The following is a 16,512-nucleotide window of genomic DNA, read 5'->3' as shown; positions in this document are numbered from 1 at the left end:
GTGATTTTATCAATATAGTAGTGCTTTTGTGTCACGCAAATTCCAGTTACCTAAACTGAACGCAGAGAAACCTTTTTGAAATCAAATCAATGTCACTTTTAATCGTGATTTGATTGGATGCAAAAGCAACGAAACGTCATTCAATAAGAACTTTTTTTAGACGGATACTTAATAACCACGCCCTGAAACTTATAATGAGCGTGAATTTGTCTATGGCTATGAAAACCGTCACAACTTTCAGCTTGAGCGGATTCATTTTATGAAAAAGGAGAGAGGACTTATTCAAGCATATTTGATCAATCGAAGTTGTTTCCTATATTGTATTGCTGAACATTTACACAAGTAATAGGAACATGAAGATTCTGAAATCTACGTTCATCGCTACTTTGCTGTTTAATCTTACAACTGTTATTTTGACGGCAGGTAAGGTTATATTTTATCTAACAAATTCACGAGAACTACAAATTAAAGTGCAATCTGCTTAGGATCAAAATGTCCTCAGTGACAATAATCAATTAGAACGAAAAACGGGTGGCAATGAAACATACAATGTCAACCATCACATTGGCAACCATATAAATTTCAGTGGAATTGTAGTGATAAATTTGGTGGTGGTGGAGGTAGGGGGGGGGCTGGAGTGGAATGGCGTCACGGGCTGATCGATGGGTTGCAGCCCAATGTCGACTTTTTATTTCATTTTTATTTTGAGTCGTGATCTAAAAAGGTTGCGAAGAGCTAAATGGAAGATATCAATATTGTCACCATTGTTCATTTAAACAAAACTGATTATCTATCCCTTTAATTTTCAAAATTATGATATACTGGGTTATGCGTTTAAAAGTATAACAAAAAAAAAATCCGAGGAGCATTAAAGAAAGAAAGACGATGTTTCCAAATAATGTATTTATTATGACACGGTGTATTATGTAACATCATGAAAACACGTTCATAAATCTGTTATCATTTAACATGTAATTTACTATGCTGTCGCGTAGGAGACAACTATTCTCTGTGGAGATTTTGAACAAGGATTTTGTTGGATGTCATGAAGCAGTATACACTCATAGTGAGTGAGTGAAATCGTGAGTCTGAAATAGGCAAATGAATATGTGACTCCAAAGAGCATTAATAATTTAATTTCTTTTATCAAATAGTGAGAAAATTTGTCTAGGTTTCAGGGAATACGTCACATTTGTCTATTTCAAGAGAACGGGTTGGTCTTCTATCCTGTGGCCATGTAAATCCCATGTTATCTAGTGAGTTGATTTAATAAACAAAACTATGCATTGTAACCATTATATGCAGGGATGCTAAGCTACACTGTTGTAGAACAAAATCAACGTTACCGTTTTTTTTACGTTCCCGTATTGAAAAAGCTTAAGAGGGTGAAAGGAAATAAAATGTCGATGTCGTGCAGACCATTCGAAATCATATATAGTAGTCTATGTTGTTCTTCATAACACTTTCTAATTTTTAAGAAATAAACCATTTGAAAAGCTTCATGAGATTAATTAATTAAAGTGACAGGACACTGTATTCCAATAGACAAGCCACTAGGTCAGTGACTAAGATGCAAAACAGCACTCAATGCGAATTATAAGACATTAAATGACATGTTATCAATTACAAATGGCGTAGAATATCATCCAAGTATATCCTATTGTGTACATAGAGTTTACAGGAACATGTTTCAGGCGAGTGGTCAGAGTTCATACAACAATGGAATGACATTAACATGAAGGCCATATATATGTAAATAAATATATATGTATGTATATATCTATACATATATATATTTATTAATATTACCTCTTCGACCATTTACCCTGGATTTCAACATAAATTTGGATTTGTGTGTGTGTCATTATTTGTTTACAAAAATTGTTTTATTAATGCTCGTTTACAGATGAAGTTTATGGTTACTTCCGATGCACCAACACTAGAGAGAAACACTTACCATCTTCGACCACACAAGGTAATGTTAAATGTATTGCAAGTCAATGTAAATTTCTAAAAAGTTTCTAAAAATATGATCATAAATTTACCAGTTTATTATTTTGTTTCGAAATAAAGTTTACATAGTAATTTGCTTGGATAAACAACAAGCACGATCCCTTTGTGTGGAGAATTGATTTTTTTGGACATAATGGGAAACCTCCAACATGGAAAATCGAACACACTTTAAATATAAATTAGTTATAAAATAAAGTAGGGTTTCCGTACCATCAAAACGTGCCGGTGATCAGGGCTTTCTGAAGTTTCTGTTTCTTCTTGAAAATAGAAGAAATAGCATTTTACTGTTGCTTTGTGTCTTTAAATTAAAGTTACGATACGTGTTTGCTGATGAATTTTCTAAAAACAAACTTCCTAAGCAGATTCAATGTTTCTTGATCTAAATGCACTCTGACCAGGTGTGTTTAATGAATAAAGGCTGATGCAATCGAAAGAAAGAAATTTATTTTCTGTTGCCCTAATGGCGCGAACGATTTAATTAAAATCACTGCATCCGCCCATATCGGCGTGTGTTTTACACGAATGTAACCTACATAGGCTTTACTCGTATCGTCCACTTTTTTGACCCAATTTCACGGAGGAAATGTCTGAAAACATCTATTTATACCTTGTAATGGAAGGAAATGACACAAAAGTGTGGACCTGGATTTTAACTTCTTAACATTCTAATGGTGCTAATATGTAGCCTTAGTACATCATTGAATTTTACAAGTTCTAATGAAGATATTAAACTTTTACTTCCAATCATCTACAAAACTATGCAAACTGCTTGAATTGAATATCATAAAACAAGTCCGAATACCATAATGAGATGTACTTATGTTTCAGGCACATTAACAATGACTAATTATCAACTGATTGAAGTCGCAACTCGAACTACTCCATCAGAATTGACCACTAAACCAGGCGCCAAGACAGCAACAGAATCTTCCACTACAAAGATCACTACCACAGCACAGGAAGGTCCGTCTATTTCTACCAATATGGGTGCGGACTGTGTCATCCCTAACAATAATTATGATGCGTTGGTAAGGTTTCAATTTAAACAATTATCTCAAAACTGAGAGACCATGAATGAACTCCAGAAGCGTGATGAAATTGTCATCAAGCCAACCGACAAAGGTTCTGCAATGTACTCTGCAATATGTATGTTTGTATGTATGAATATGCATTATAAATTTGTACTCATCCCAATGCTTATTTTTTTTTTAGAATCACGGTTCACTTCTCGTTAATGCCAACTGTACAAGAATTTACAAGTGCTCAAATGGACATATACTCGTGAACGAAGCTTACAGTTGTAACTCTAATGCAAACTGTGAGATACGCGGCGACGTGCGCAAGTGTTATTGTAATGAAGGATACACAGGAAACGGAGAGACTTGTGTGCCCACAAATATGACAAACTGCTGGGATTACTTCGACGCTGGTTTCACAGTGGACGGACTATATATCATCAAACCAAGTTATTGGACTGGAGTGCCCTTTACCGTCTTCTGTAATATGACTGACGGAGGAGGATGGACGGTAAGTCTAGTATGACATCCTATAGTATATACGATATATTGTATATGTATAATATGACTGAAGGAGGAGGATGGACGGTGAGTCTAGTATGACATCCTACAGTATAGACGATATATTGTATATGTATAATATGACTGACGGAGGAGAATGGACGGTAAGTCTAGTATGACATCCTATAGTATAGACGATATAGTGTATATCTATAATATGACTGACGGAGGAGGATGGACGGTAAGTCTAATATGACATCCTATAGTATAGACGGTATGTTGTATATGTATAATATGACTGACGGAGGAGGATGGACGGTAAGTTTAGTGCCATGACATATTCTGGTATGTATTTTTAAATCTGCTCCTTATAATTCCCCGTGTGGTCACGGTGAAGAGAGTCCCAAGATTGAATGCATCACTTGGTGCGTGTTCATTCATCCGTTCTCCCGCTCAGATATTAAAGGTAAATTTCACAAATTGTTTTATTTAAGTGACCTAGACATTAATCCTTCGAGAACAATAGTTTGTTAGGAGGCGTATATGTTCATTTCTAGACGGAATGCATGTAGAATGGGCTTTCCTGGATATCTATTTGGCAACATATCTCATCGTAGCAGTCTGAATCAATTCAGTAGAGAGAGGTCGCCTTTCAACAATTTTTTTTCTTCCCAATCTGGATCTATATTTATTAAAATTCATATCATTTTTATCGTGACTTCCTTACCGAGAAACGTTTTTCTGTACAAATATCATTGAGCGTCTTTTTTTTTGAAGGGTGGGGGAGGGGGCTGGTGTCAAATCTAAATATGTTTGAGTAATAAAATCAGATCTCACCAAATTTCGACATCCTCAGTTGACTCAAAGCAGTTCGACTCGGGTGGAGTGATCATTGGAAGACAAAGTATTACCAATCGTAGTCATTTCAACGACATATATTTTTCAGTCAATTGAAAACTTACGTTTATTCTTCGCAGAGAGAAGGGTAAAAGCAGATAACCGGCTATAGCCAAATTAAGCATGGAGTGACATTTCCGACATTTGTATAAGTTGGTTTCAGCACCACAATTTCAATCACTATCGTTAATTTATTGTTATTATAATTATTATTTAATTCTCTTTCTAAAGATATTCCAACGTCGTGCGGATGGTTCCGTTGACTTCAATCGTAACTGGATGAGCTATAAAGAAGGCTTTGGTGAGCTGGACCATGAGTTCTGGTTGGGTAATGATAAGTTGTATTACCTCACCAATCAAGACGACTATCAACTGCGGATCGATATGGTGAACAAAGATGGAGCTCTACACTATGCGAAGTATGACTTATTCCGCATTCATGATGAAAGTGACAATTACAGACTGTCTGAACTGGGAACTTACAGTGGAACTGCAGGTTTGTTTATAAGTTTGGACGTATTCAGCACATAATTATATAAACTATGATTGAGCAGTGGCAACTTTAGTCGACTTCATCTTGATACCTTGTTCTTCAGGCAGAAAAAAAACCCGAAATTAATCGAGGCGTATGTCTGATTAAAATGTGGTTATATAATAGGCGTTCATTTTAAGTCTACTCTCAATGAGTGTTTTTCGTTCTTTTTGTGGCCTACTCTAATAGGTAGAGCTGAAACGTTAAGGTTGAGTTTAGTATGCTGTAGATTTGGTAACATGCAGGAACATCAAAACTGTTTAACACTAGCTTGGTTGAATGGCTCATTACCGACCATGTTTCTCTTTGGCTTTAGATACCTTAATACATCGTTTAACTTAAAAAGTAGTCCATACCTCGGGAAATCATTGTACAACCTGTTGTTTCTGGATGCAGAGAATGTAAAGCCTGTGATGTACAATGATATATTGACCCTTAGTTCTTTATGCATGCAAAAAGTTCACACGTATGCGCATACTCTCTATATCTTCTACAATTAAGTGATAAGAGGGAGAAGGGGGGGGGGGGACGGGGGGAGGGCGTGTGTATGAAATGATGTGACTCAAAAATTATAAGTGTTGTATGTAATATTAATATGATAAAGTGTTAGTTCTAGAGATACACAAGGGCATATAATTAATGCGATTGTCCATCATCTTGTATTCGTTTCTTATCTAGATATTTATGGTGACCCGATTTGTTTGTCTTATGTTGGAGTGTTTTTTTTATTTATTCCCTTCAAATCTGCATCTAACGTTCTAGGTTTAGGAGATGAGCTGCGATATCATCTGAATCATAACTTCAGCACCATCGATAGGGACAATGATGCTGGAAGTAATCGTAACTGTGCTGACATTTACAAAGGTGGTTGGTGGTTCAATGACTGTGCATTCTCTAATCTCAATGGTGTCTACCTTGGTCCATCTCCTTCAGGAATATACTGGTATGATCTGCCTGCGGGCTCGACTGGTATCTTGTACACTGAGATGAAGATACGACCTGTCTAGATATGCATCTGCTGGATTGTATACGCGATCGATATAAATGTGTATAGACTAGAAAATATTATTTGGCTGTCACTAATTACTCGTTCAATATAACGTGTCAGCAAGCACGATCGGTGCATATATGTTGTCATGTCACAGCTTTTCCTATTCCCGCAGTCCGAACAACAACAAATTAGTTATTTCTTTGGTTTTTGCCAATACACGCTACCATACACCCTGAACGAAGAATCCTTGCATACACTAAAACCATACCCTACATCATGTAAAAGGCACAATCTTTGTCTTACTGAAAAATACATCCCCAGGGGTTGTTGGCATAGAAAAAAAAACTATGTAAACTAGCTTGCTGGGTTAAACGTTACTCTTTTGTTCCTTTTATCTATATATATCCATATAACCTGCTTGACTTAATCCATCAATATTGCTTTACCGTTTAACGTTGTAAAGTTCCAGCCTCCATGTGCCTTTTATGTACGTATTTATAAATATTTAAATATACAATCCGTTGCAATATATTGACTTTTTATGTATTGGTAAATGACAACTGTTCAGCACCTTTTCTTCATATGCTTAGCATTCAAATAACGGTAACTGATATTCTCAATTCAAGATAATGTTATTTCACTAAGTAATTATATCTTCAATAAAACATATTATGGTTTAATTAATTAAACTAGACTGTTCCTAACAGTACTTCAACCTCTGTATATGGCTTTAAATTAATCTACCCAATTGGGACAAACACATATAAATATAGAAACACCTCTCAATATGTAGTTTTTCCATAGAGGATATATGGACTTGTTTATTTTGGTAACGTAAGAAGCAAGGCATGGTTCGGCCATGAAGTATATAGAAAAGAAGATCCTTAAACATAATGACTCCCTGCTTTGATATGAACCAAAGATAATAACAAGCACAGCAAAGAAACACATGATTGCTTAATCATTATGACCAGCTCCGAAAGCCGATGTAAAACTTGAATTTCATTTTCATGATATGATGAAGGCAGGTCCGTTCATAGACTTTGCAAAGAAGAAGAAGAAGAAAAAAGAACAAATGATGTGGTTTTGAAGTCACATGACATTGTTTGTATTGCCGTTCATTGGTATTATTCCCCTCTGGTTGGGTTTACCTGTAAAGTTGTAAAATATTTGATAGCAACATCCATGTATAAACACGATTGGCAACATTAATATTCTTGATGGCAATATATGTATGGGGAATATATATTGGAATATATGTATATATGAAACAAGTAGTATTAATTATGAGAATATATATTGATCTATTCCAATAGCTGAGAAAATATTCATAAATATTCATAATTATTTATATTAGTGAGAACATCAATAAACAATCAGCAGCAACATTTTTAGATCATAAAACATATTATCTTTACATAGCCAATTATACTAAAAATAATAATCGCTAGTACTTGTGTCATTCTAAACGTTAATTCATCCCCATATCTTCGCCCACGTCTTAAGCCTGGTAAAGGAACAACGTTTTGTTTTATTAACTACCATTCCAAAGTAAATATACCATAAAAACAAAGGAGAAATTATGTTAGAATACAATCGGTACGCATCAGAAAACTAATGAACGGATTTTCCTATTATAGTAGCATGCAGTTATAAAATTGATGTGTAATAGGTTAGTTATAACCAAACTAGGAAAGGCAGAAGAAATTTGGAATAAAAGAAATACATATCAATTCACCTTTTAAGTAAATTTTAGTATACTGTCTTATATACACGACATATTACTACCATAATGACAAATTATCACTAGATACACCATTTATAAAAAAAACATTTGCATTGATGATTTACCACGTTTCGTTGAAAAAAATGTTGATATTTGTATTCATTCAATTATTTCATATTTTTGTGTTTATAAATATCAATAGGTTTTCTCTTCCAATATAAAACCTTCCTCTTCTTGTGACACATACCTTATGATCAATGTTCCGCATTTTTGAAAGAAACCTGTCAATTCAGAAATGAATGAACTAAACTCGAATTTGTAATATTAAGACATATGCCTATTATTCAATTGTTCACAGTGTTACATAACTTAAAGGAAGTTGTTGCTTGTTTTGTTTTTCTTGAAGTTAAATAAATAAAATTAAGTAAAATTTCGTAGATTTTGTTTACCAAATGAGCGTTGCTTATCAAATAATTTACGACAAGAGACTTGACAAATATATTGTATTAATTAAAACCTCATGAATGCAAAATTCATATTAAAAATTGAGATTGGTATTAAACTGAATGTTGGAAGTTTAGCTCATTATTTGAAATGAAACGAAATGTTGAACGTAGAACCTAATGAATTTCGGGTGGTACAAAGTATTCGAACTCAATATTTCCTACTCATTATGTGTCCTGAAAATTCTTTAAAGCTAAACTAGTAACAGATATTTCCATCAAACTACGTGTTTTTATATTTATAAACTTCTGTTCTTCAATGTCGAAACAGCTTGCTGAACTATTAACACTTTCTTCTAGACACATTTGATATGAGAGAAAGGCCCGCCACCATGGTTGCTGCAGGCTTCACAAAATATCCACACATTCTTTATCGGAATATTTCTAGAATTTTTTGTAATTATATTTAGTTCACTTGTTTCATATGTCGTATATTTTTTATAGGGACATTAATAGATACTGCTTGGATATTGCGTTATTTAATTTGGTTTCTGAAGAACTATTTAAATGTGGATATGATTGCTATGTTGCTCAAATTGATTCATATTATGTAGTGTAATTAATTGTTGATCACTTTAAGATTATTTTGAGGTTCTTCGCTGATAGTGTTCTAATTGAAGCTACTCATCTTTCACTTTAGAATTCAATCCAAACGTCCTTGCTAAATATTGCGTAACAGGTGTCTCTTCAATAAGTTATTCATCGATAACGCTCCATTTTGTATTTAAATACCGCCATCTTTCTTTAAGTGAAGCCTCGATTAGTTCAAATGTAAAAAGCTGTGTCACTATGTAATTTCATAAAAAGACGTCTCCTTACATCTGACGCCGTAGTATCATAGAAGCCAAATTACTTGATGTTTTTATTTGTTTTTAATAATTTGTTTCAATTTCTATATATTTTGATATGATAGTCATGCTGTTAAGTTCTTTTAAATGTGGAGACTATTGGAATTGTCTCTGTTTTGTGTTTATGTTGATTCTAAAGACAACAAAGAATCAACACGTGCCTAGCTAAACGTCATCATAATTGGAATACAACCGTGTACGAAAACAGGTGCTGTAGAATGCATTGCAATTTGGTTTTTGGTTATGTTGTAAAGTTCGCACAGGAATAGAAGAACTATACCACAATAGACCACAAAACGGCATTCATGTGAAATTAACTAATGAACCAACCAATTCACAGTACCTATAACAACTGTATTTGTATACAAACACATGCCATTGAAGCGCGTGGTGAAGGTCAAAGTAAGCAGTTGTTAATATTCAATGGAGGGGTCTTTAATTGTTACTGCGACCCTTTTGAACTTATTTCGGTAACGAAGAAGTCAGTTCGGCGTTTGGTTCTTTAACGTAGAACAAAGCTAGGCTATATTGTGTAATATTTATAAACAGTACATGCGCCTGCAATATAAACGAAGAAACTATGACTAAACCCATCACAACCAAGCTGTCAATCTCGAATAACGCCTGTTTCGGACGTGGCAGAAGTACACAGAGTCCTGGACTGGTAAACTTCAACAACATGTTAACGTTACTGCATCGTCGCATAGTTAGCGAAATTTTACGAACATACGGTGCTTTGCATCGAAGGTCTACTAGACGATTAATCTAACGTATAAATGTAGGCCAATATTCTATAATTGCAAATGTAACATCCTCCGGTCTATTAAAAACCGCTTGGTCGATTTCCTGGCCCTGGTTTATCATCATCAAAAACACGAAATATATGGCATACACGGCCATAGTAATATAACGCCATGTCACATTAAGAACGTTACAAGAGGCGTTGCGTCACTAACTGCTCCCTAATTAATTTTCTAATACTTTTAGCTAACCTTGGTAGCAAATGGCTGCTGCAAGCAATGTGCCTGGTTGTACTGTCAGGCAGTTTGCTGACGCCAAAGCTAGGCTAGGCTATTAAGTAATTTGTCGCCACAATTCTTTGCAATCTAAGTCTGGATTTTGTCTTGCGTAACCAACCTGTGAATTTGAGATTGTTATTAAGAGTGTATGTTCAGCAGGCATGCACCAGCCAGCCATGAAGATGATGGAGCGGGCTAGTAATCCAATTATTGTACCGCGCATGCGCACTAAAATAATTACTGTAACTCTTATTAAAGTTTTGCAACACAGTAAAAGCTGGATCGTACTGATTTATCTGTTGAATCGGTAGCATGTGCTTTTAGGATTACAGTGAGAACTGAGGCTATGTGTACTCCCAACAAATTCATTAAACTTGATTTGTTGGGATTACAAATATCCTCAGTTCTACTGTAATCCTAATAGCACATGCTACTGATTTATAGAACGACACAGCTTTTATTGTGGTACAAAACTTTAAGATTTACAATAGTTACTGTTGTCTCTGTGTGCATCTGGTGAATCTTCAGATTTGCAAAGCTCGGCAAGCATTCAGATATCTACCTATGTTTAGTGATTTATTTCAATAGCCTTTAGAACACGAAAACCTTTGTTTATACGTTATAAAGACAGAATAGATCTCCGGCTCTATGAAAAGTTACTAATGAAGAAATGATTAGTGATATTTATCACGTATATAATAACTGCATGTCCATTCTAACTTTATAACGTATAAACAAAGGTTTTTCTACTCTAAAGGCTATTTAAATAAAAAGAGCAAATGGAAAACGATTGTTAATAATTCAATGAACGAAATATATATTACCAATAGTTCACTGTTCTTTTTCAGAGAATCAGAAGCGCCAATATTAAAATAATAATTTATGGCTCTCTAACAATACCACGCATAAATAGCCTTTACATGTTAAATATTGACATTACGTAAATTTAGTGTAATGTTTTTCATTCAGACATAAAAAACGTACAGGGGATTTGCTGACACAATGAAAGATAAAACTCGATCGAAAAGATCAACACAGATATACAATGTGTTCTTTGTGGGTGAGCTAGGATTCATTAATATTTATTCTTCTATTAATTTTCTTATTTTGATATATATTTGAGAGCAACCTACTACTTAAGCTACTTGGCATCTCTTAGGGTTTTTTCTTTCACAGCTTTTCACATACATGTAATATGGAAACCGCACTGTAAGGATGTGAAGAACAAAATATATAGAGAAGCAATATTTTATATTTTACCACTTTTGTTCGGTGACGTCATGTATTAAAACATGCAACTACAAACAGAGATGAAGATCAAAAATCAAGAGGGCAGTTTATATGAATAGTCACCGTACATTATGCCCGCCTCATATCCTCTATTCCAAGACTTTTACAACATCTAATCTTCAGATTCGCAAAGTTAAGCAAGTATTTAAACAATTTTCTGTTTCTCGTAATTACGTTAGAAAATACAGAGTGGAACGCTAACCGTGCTGTACCTAAACGGATGGACCTATTGTTCTGCGCGGAATATGTCACCAAGACAGAGATCCACTCCCACTAATATCTCTTCTAAATTGACCCGGGAAAAACATCTGATCCATCAAGACGTTGTATGATCTGATATCCCAATTGAAGGAAGCATGTTACAATGATCATTCTCTATTGTACAAGAATTTATTACTCTGAAAATTAGAAGTGGTCAACATCTAATATTTGTATTTAATATGATAAAGTCATATAAAGTATTCATTTATATCACACTATAAGTTACTGTCATAGTACCTACTTCCCACCAACGGTCAGTTTAGTGAGCAATAAACTTACCAAGTCAGTTACTCCCGCACTAACAATACGCTAAATTTGTGTACAACAGATATGAAATCGATATTCGGTTTGATCAGTAATTAATATTGGTTGAATTGTATGACTATTATGTAAAAACTTCGTTAATGATGCCATTGATTTCCATGACGACACCTCCACCATCTTGCCTTATTGCAGATATCTGCCATTGTTTAGTGATTTATTTAAAAAGTCATAGATCTCCGGCTCTATGAAAATCACTAATGAAGAAATGATAAGTGATATTTATCACGTATATGATAACTGCAGGTCCATTCTGACTTTATAACGTATAAACAAAGGTTTTTCTACTCTAAGGATATTGAAATAAAAAGAGCAAATAAAACGATTGTTAATAATTCAATGAGCGTAATATATACCAATAGTTCACTGTTCTTTTTCAGAGAATAATCTGCGTCAATATTAAAATAATAAATAATGCTTCACTTAATATGTTAGAAGAAAGAATATGGTATTGTACAATTGGCTTTTAGATGGCTTTATTACTTTCGCCTATCATTGGCGTTTACTGCTCTTAGCTGAAATAGAAAAATAGTCGTTTCATCATTTTCAACGATAGTGAAAAAAATAAATAAAAGGTGCATTTGCTAGATTGAGCAATTATGTAAACTATGATATCGTTTTTCTTGGCTTCAAACATGAGGACTGTTCATTGGTACTTGGGTCTTGCGTCATCCGAGGTTATCCTAAAGATATTATAGCTATTACCAATGACACCAGCACGTTTTGTCATGTTCATCCTTGGTTAACCTAAATAAGTTAAGGCTAATACCAATAACTCCAGCACGTTTTATCATGTTCATCCGTGGTTAACCAAAATATATTAAGCCTAATTCAAATATCACCAGCACGTTTTATCATGTTCATCCTTGGTTAACCTTAAGATATTAAGGGCTTATACCAATAACACTAGCACGCTTTACCATGCTCATCTTTAGTTAACCTACATATATTAAGGCTAATACCAATAACACCAGCACGTTTGATCATGTTCATTCTTGGTTAACCTAAAGATATTAAAGCCAATACGAATAACACCAGCACGTTTTCTCATGTTCATCCTTGATTAACTTAAAGAAATTAAGGCTAATAATCATAACTCCAACACGTTTTATAATATTAAGCCTTGGTAAACCTAAGTATATTAAGGTTAATACCAACAACTCAATCACCTTTTATCATGTTCATCCTTGCTTAACCTAAAGATATTAAGGCTAATACCAAGAACACCAGCACGTTTTATCATGTTCATTTTTGGTTAACCTAAAGTTATTAAGGCTAATACCAACAATATCAGCAGGTTTTATAATGTTCATCTTTGCTTAACCTAAATATATTAAGGGTAATACCAATTACACTTGTCTACTTGTCTACTCCTTATTCCATGTGTCATTATCCTATGCCGTCTTTCCATGCGGTGCCAAACATCCCAACCTGTAAAAAAAAAAAAAATTTCTGAAAGATCCATTGGTGATTCCAAGGCCATTTTGTTTTATCAAATAAAAAAAACTGCTTGAAATTACGTATATCATGATCCAATCGTTGTTTGGTTGGATGATTACACAATCTACGCCATTTTAAAAAGAACTGATTTGATTGGTCTGCCTAATGACCACACCTTGAAGTGGTAAGGAATACGTGTGTGATTCCGCAAATGAATTTAAAATAGTTACAGCTGTTGGTGTTAGAGGATTCAAATGATCGTTGGGGAATTTTGTGTTGACTAAATTTACAACAGGAAAATGAAGATGAAGATCCGGAAGGCAAAAATCATCATTATTTTGATTTTCTATCTTTGTGCTGTCACCCTGTCGACAAGTAAGCATTTCTCATCACATTGAATATTTTACATAATATCATATCTAATACAGGTCGTTTGTTATTATCTCTTTGCAAAATATCTTTGTAAACCCTATATATGATCATTGTGTAAAAAAAAAGAATTACAGGAAACAGATGACTAGTTTAACCTTTGTTTTGCCTTTCTTGACGCCAAAAAAGATTGAAAAACCCCTTATTTTGAGTAATAAAAAGTAGCTTTGGTAGGTGTTTTCGACCAAATCTCAAAAAGGTTTTCAATAAAACATAATGAAGAAAATATTACAAAGTATTACGCACATGTCATTAAATGATTTAATAATAGTTTTTTAAATTTATAAAATTTGTCTAGCTTGTTCGATAAATAGATTACAAATAGATTGTACTTTCAAACAGATTTATACTGTACTTTGATCTCTTTTTCTTTTATGAAAATGTTGTAAAACGGCACAGTTAAAATAATGTTCATATGTGTGTTTTGTCAAGATAGGGGCGCAAACACTTTTTTCGGGATGGGGCGTCTAAGATGCCACCAAGGAAGGGAACTAAGGGGAGGGTTGATTTCTCTCTCTTTCACTATTTTGGTTCAAACCAACAGCTCTTGTTTGCTGCAATATTCTGTCTGTCAGCAAAGGGGAGGAGGTGAACTGAGCCCCCTTGATTAGTAACATACGAGTTTGTGCCCCTGGTCAAGATATGCATGTTAAATGTGTAATATATGCTTATGTAGCTCACTGTGTATCTATAGGCTTATGATAATTTTTGGGATTAAAAGTATGTGCAGTGTGTCCAGCCAGTGCAGTCCGTCTTAATATGTAAATGAATCCATTTCTGGTATAGTATGATTTATTTGTATGAAATTCACACATTTGGACGAAATGATGCTTATCATTACTTGACGCTACATTTAAAATAATAACTGTAATTTAATAAATGTATGTCGGTGAAACTGAGCAAATTTCATTTCATTTATTTATAACAGGTTAAATATAAAACATTTCAAATATAAAAGTAGAAAAAACAAATATCAGAAGATCATATCAAATAAAACATATAATAACCAAATAATTTCAGTCACAATGAGTCACGCAAGAAACTTTAAGTAGTGTCTACTCCAGGGATCATTTAACTAATGATACGTTGTTTGGAGTTAAACATTTTACCCGACTTTGTGCAGCAGCGGTTATGATCAGTCAGATATTTTTTCTAACGTTGTACGTTTCAACGTTATGCTTAAAAGATTACTCTTTTTTTTAATGCTATGAATATGTCGAATGTTGCTTTATATTCATTGTGAACAGATAAGAATTTTGGACCATGTCCCGGTTATCAACAGACATCACACCCATCAACTGCAACACAAGGTAATGGTATAATGGCGTCCTTAATTAAACACAAAATAATTTAATTTAAAAATCATTTACCATTTAATTTCGTATGCTGAACGTTGTAATTAGTATAATCAACAATTGTATAAGCAAATTAAAGTTTATCAAATATTTTCAACAAGTAATATCTCTTTAACATAGAATTCGTTAGAGAAAACAATGTGATACCTCCCATTCGAATGCTCTTCCACTGGTCTAAAAATCTAATCTTCTTTTTTTTCTCAATAGCAAACGGTGTTTCTAGACTATACTTATATTTGCCACTGAGTACCATGTCTTGATTTGGTTTTCAAAAACTATTATTTTTTTTAATGTTAACTATTCCTTAGATCTTACATGTGAGTTTAATTTGCATATATCTTCATCTGGTAGACTGTGAAAAATTGGTAAATTATAAGAAACGGTTTACTGTAACCCGTTTGAAGTTAGCGATCAATCGATAAAATACTTGAAAATAACAGAACACTTTGTTGTCTCAACATAAAGGAATAACCAAACCAAGTCAAATAAGTTTGTGGGTTTAATCTTATTGAACAGACTTCCGTACCTGACATCTGATTCCAACAGATATTAGTCTTGGAAATATCTTATATTGCTTTGCTTCAGCTGAATTATAAGGTTATCCACACAGTCTTCATTATATGTATTAAGAGTCCGACGTATACACCCAGGACATACCGAAGAAACACTAGGAAGCAGGAGGTAAAAAAAAATAAGTAAAACAGGGTAGACGTCAGGAATATTTAGATCGGTGCTTGAGTTTGATGCTGATTATAATAATGATGATGATAATGATGATGATGATGATGATGATGATGATGATGATGATGATGATGATGATGATGATGATGATGATGATGATGATGATGATGATGATGATGATGTACTCAAAGGAATACGAAAATGAATGTCGCTGAAATGTCGCAAACGCAAATGAAGGAATGTAAACCTAAAAGACATTTCTAAAGTTTGTTTTACATATATCATTACTAACAATAGGTGACAAATCAGAACAGCCTTCAAACGAGGAGACTACCACTCATGGAAACCCCAAGTCCACGGAACAAGACACCAATGTACAGCTTTCTACTAAAGGTATTACTTAGCACATTGTTGTTTCCGTATCTGACATCTGATTCTAACAGATATTAGTCTTGGAAATATTTTACTTAATTTCGTGTTCTTATTTTGATTAGTAACTTCTTGGTATTTTTCAAAGCAACGCATGAAGACCTAATTCAAGACGCAAATCTTATGTGGCTTTGCTTCAGCTGAATTATAAGATTATCCACACAGTCTTCATAGTAAGTATTAAAAGTCCGACGTATCCACTCAGGATATACCGAAGAAGCCCTCGGAAGCAGGAGGACGTAAAAACAGAAGAAATAGGT

General features: G+C 33.9%; 1 protein-coding gene across 1 annotated transcript; it reads left to right on the top strand.

Annotated features, from left to right (window-relative positions):
• The first annotated feature begins 338 nt into the window (after positions 1-338).
• LOC139974266 (microfibril-associated glycoprotein 4-like) lies at positions 339-8,431 on the top strand. Its single transcript, XM_071981278.1, has 6 exons — positions 339-423; positions 1,907-1,975; positions 2,842-3,041; positions 3,226-3,540; positions 4,659-4,923; positions 5,722-8,431. Exons 1-6 carry the CDS (start codon positions 354-356, stop codon positions 5,964-5,966), a joined length of 1,164 nt encoding a protein of 387 aa, XP_071837379.1. The 5' UTR covers positions 339-353; the 3' UTR covers positions 5,967-8,431.
• Positions 8,432-16,512: the final 8,081 nt, after the last annotated feature.

This window comes from Apostichopus japonicus, chromosome 9 (genome assembly GCF_037975245.1).
Source record: "Apostichopus japonicus isolate 1M-3 chromosome 9, ASM3797524v1, whole genome shotgun sequence".
NCBI classification, from domain to species: domain Eukaryota; kingdom Metazoa; phylum Echinodermata; class Holothuroidea; order Aspidochirotida; family Stichopodidae; genus Apostichopus; species Apostichopus japonicus.
Note: the sequence above shows the minus strand (reverse complement) of the source record. Positions and strands in the feature narration are given on the sequence as shown.

What these genes read in the sequence shown, in the direction of transcription:
- LOC139974266 (XM_071981278.1), top strand. Translation starts at nt 354, where the DNA reads ATGAAGATTCTGAAATCTACGTTCATCGCTACTTTGCTGTTTAATCTT. An exon ending in ACAATAATTATGATGCGTTG is followed by an intron (nt 3,042 to 3,225) that starts GTAAGGTTTCAA and finishes TTTTTTTTTTAG; the next exon opens with AATCACGGTTCACTTCTCGT. An exon ending in AACTTACAGTGGAACTGCAG is followed by an intron (nt 4,924 to 5,721) that starts GTTTGTTTATAA and finishes CTAACGTTCTAG; the next exon opens with GTTTAGGAGATGAGCTGCGA.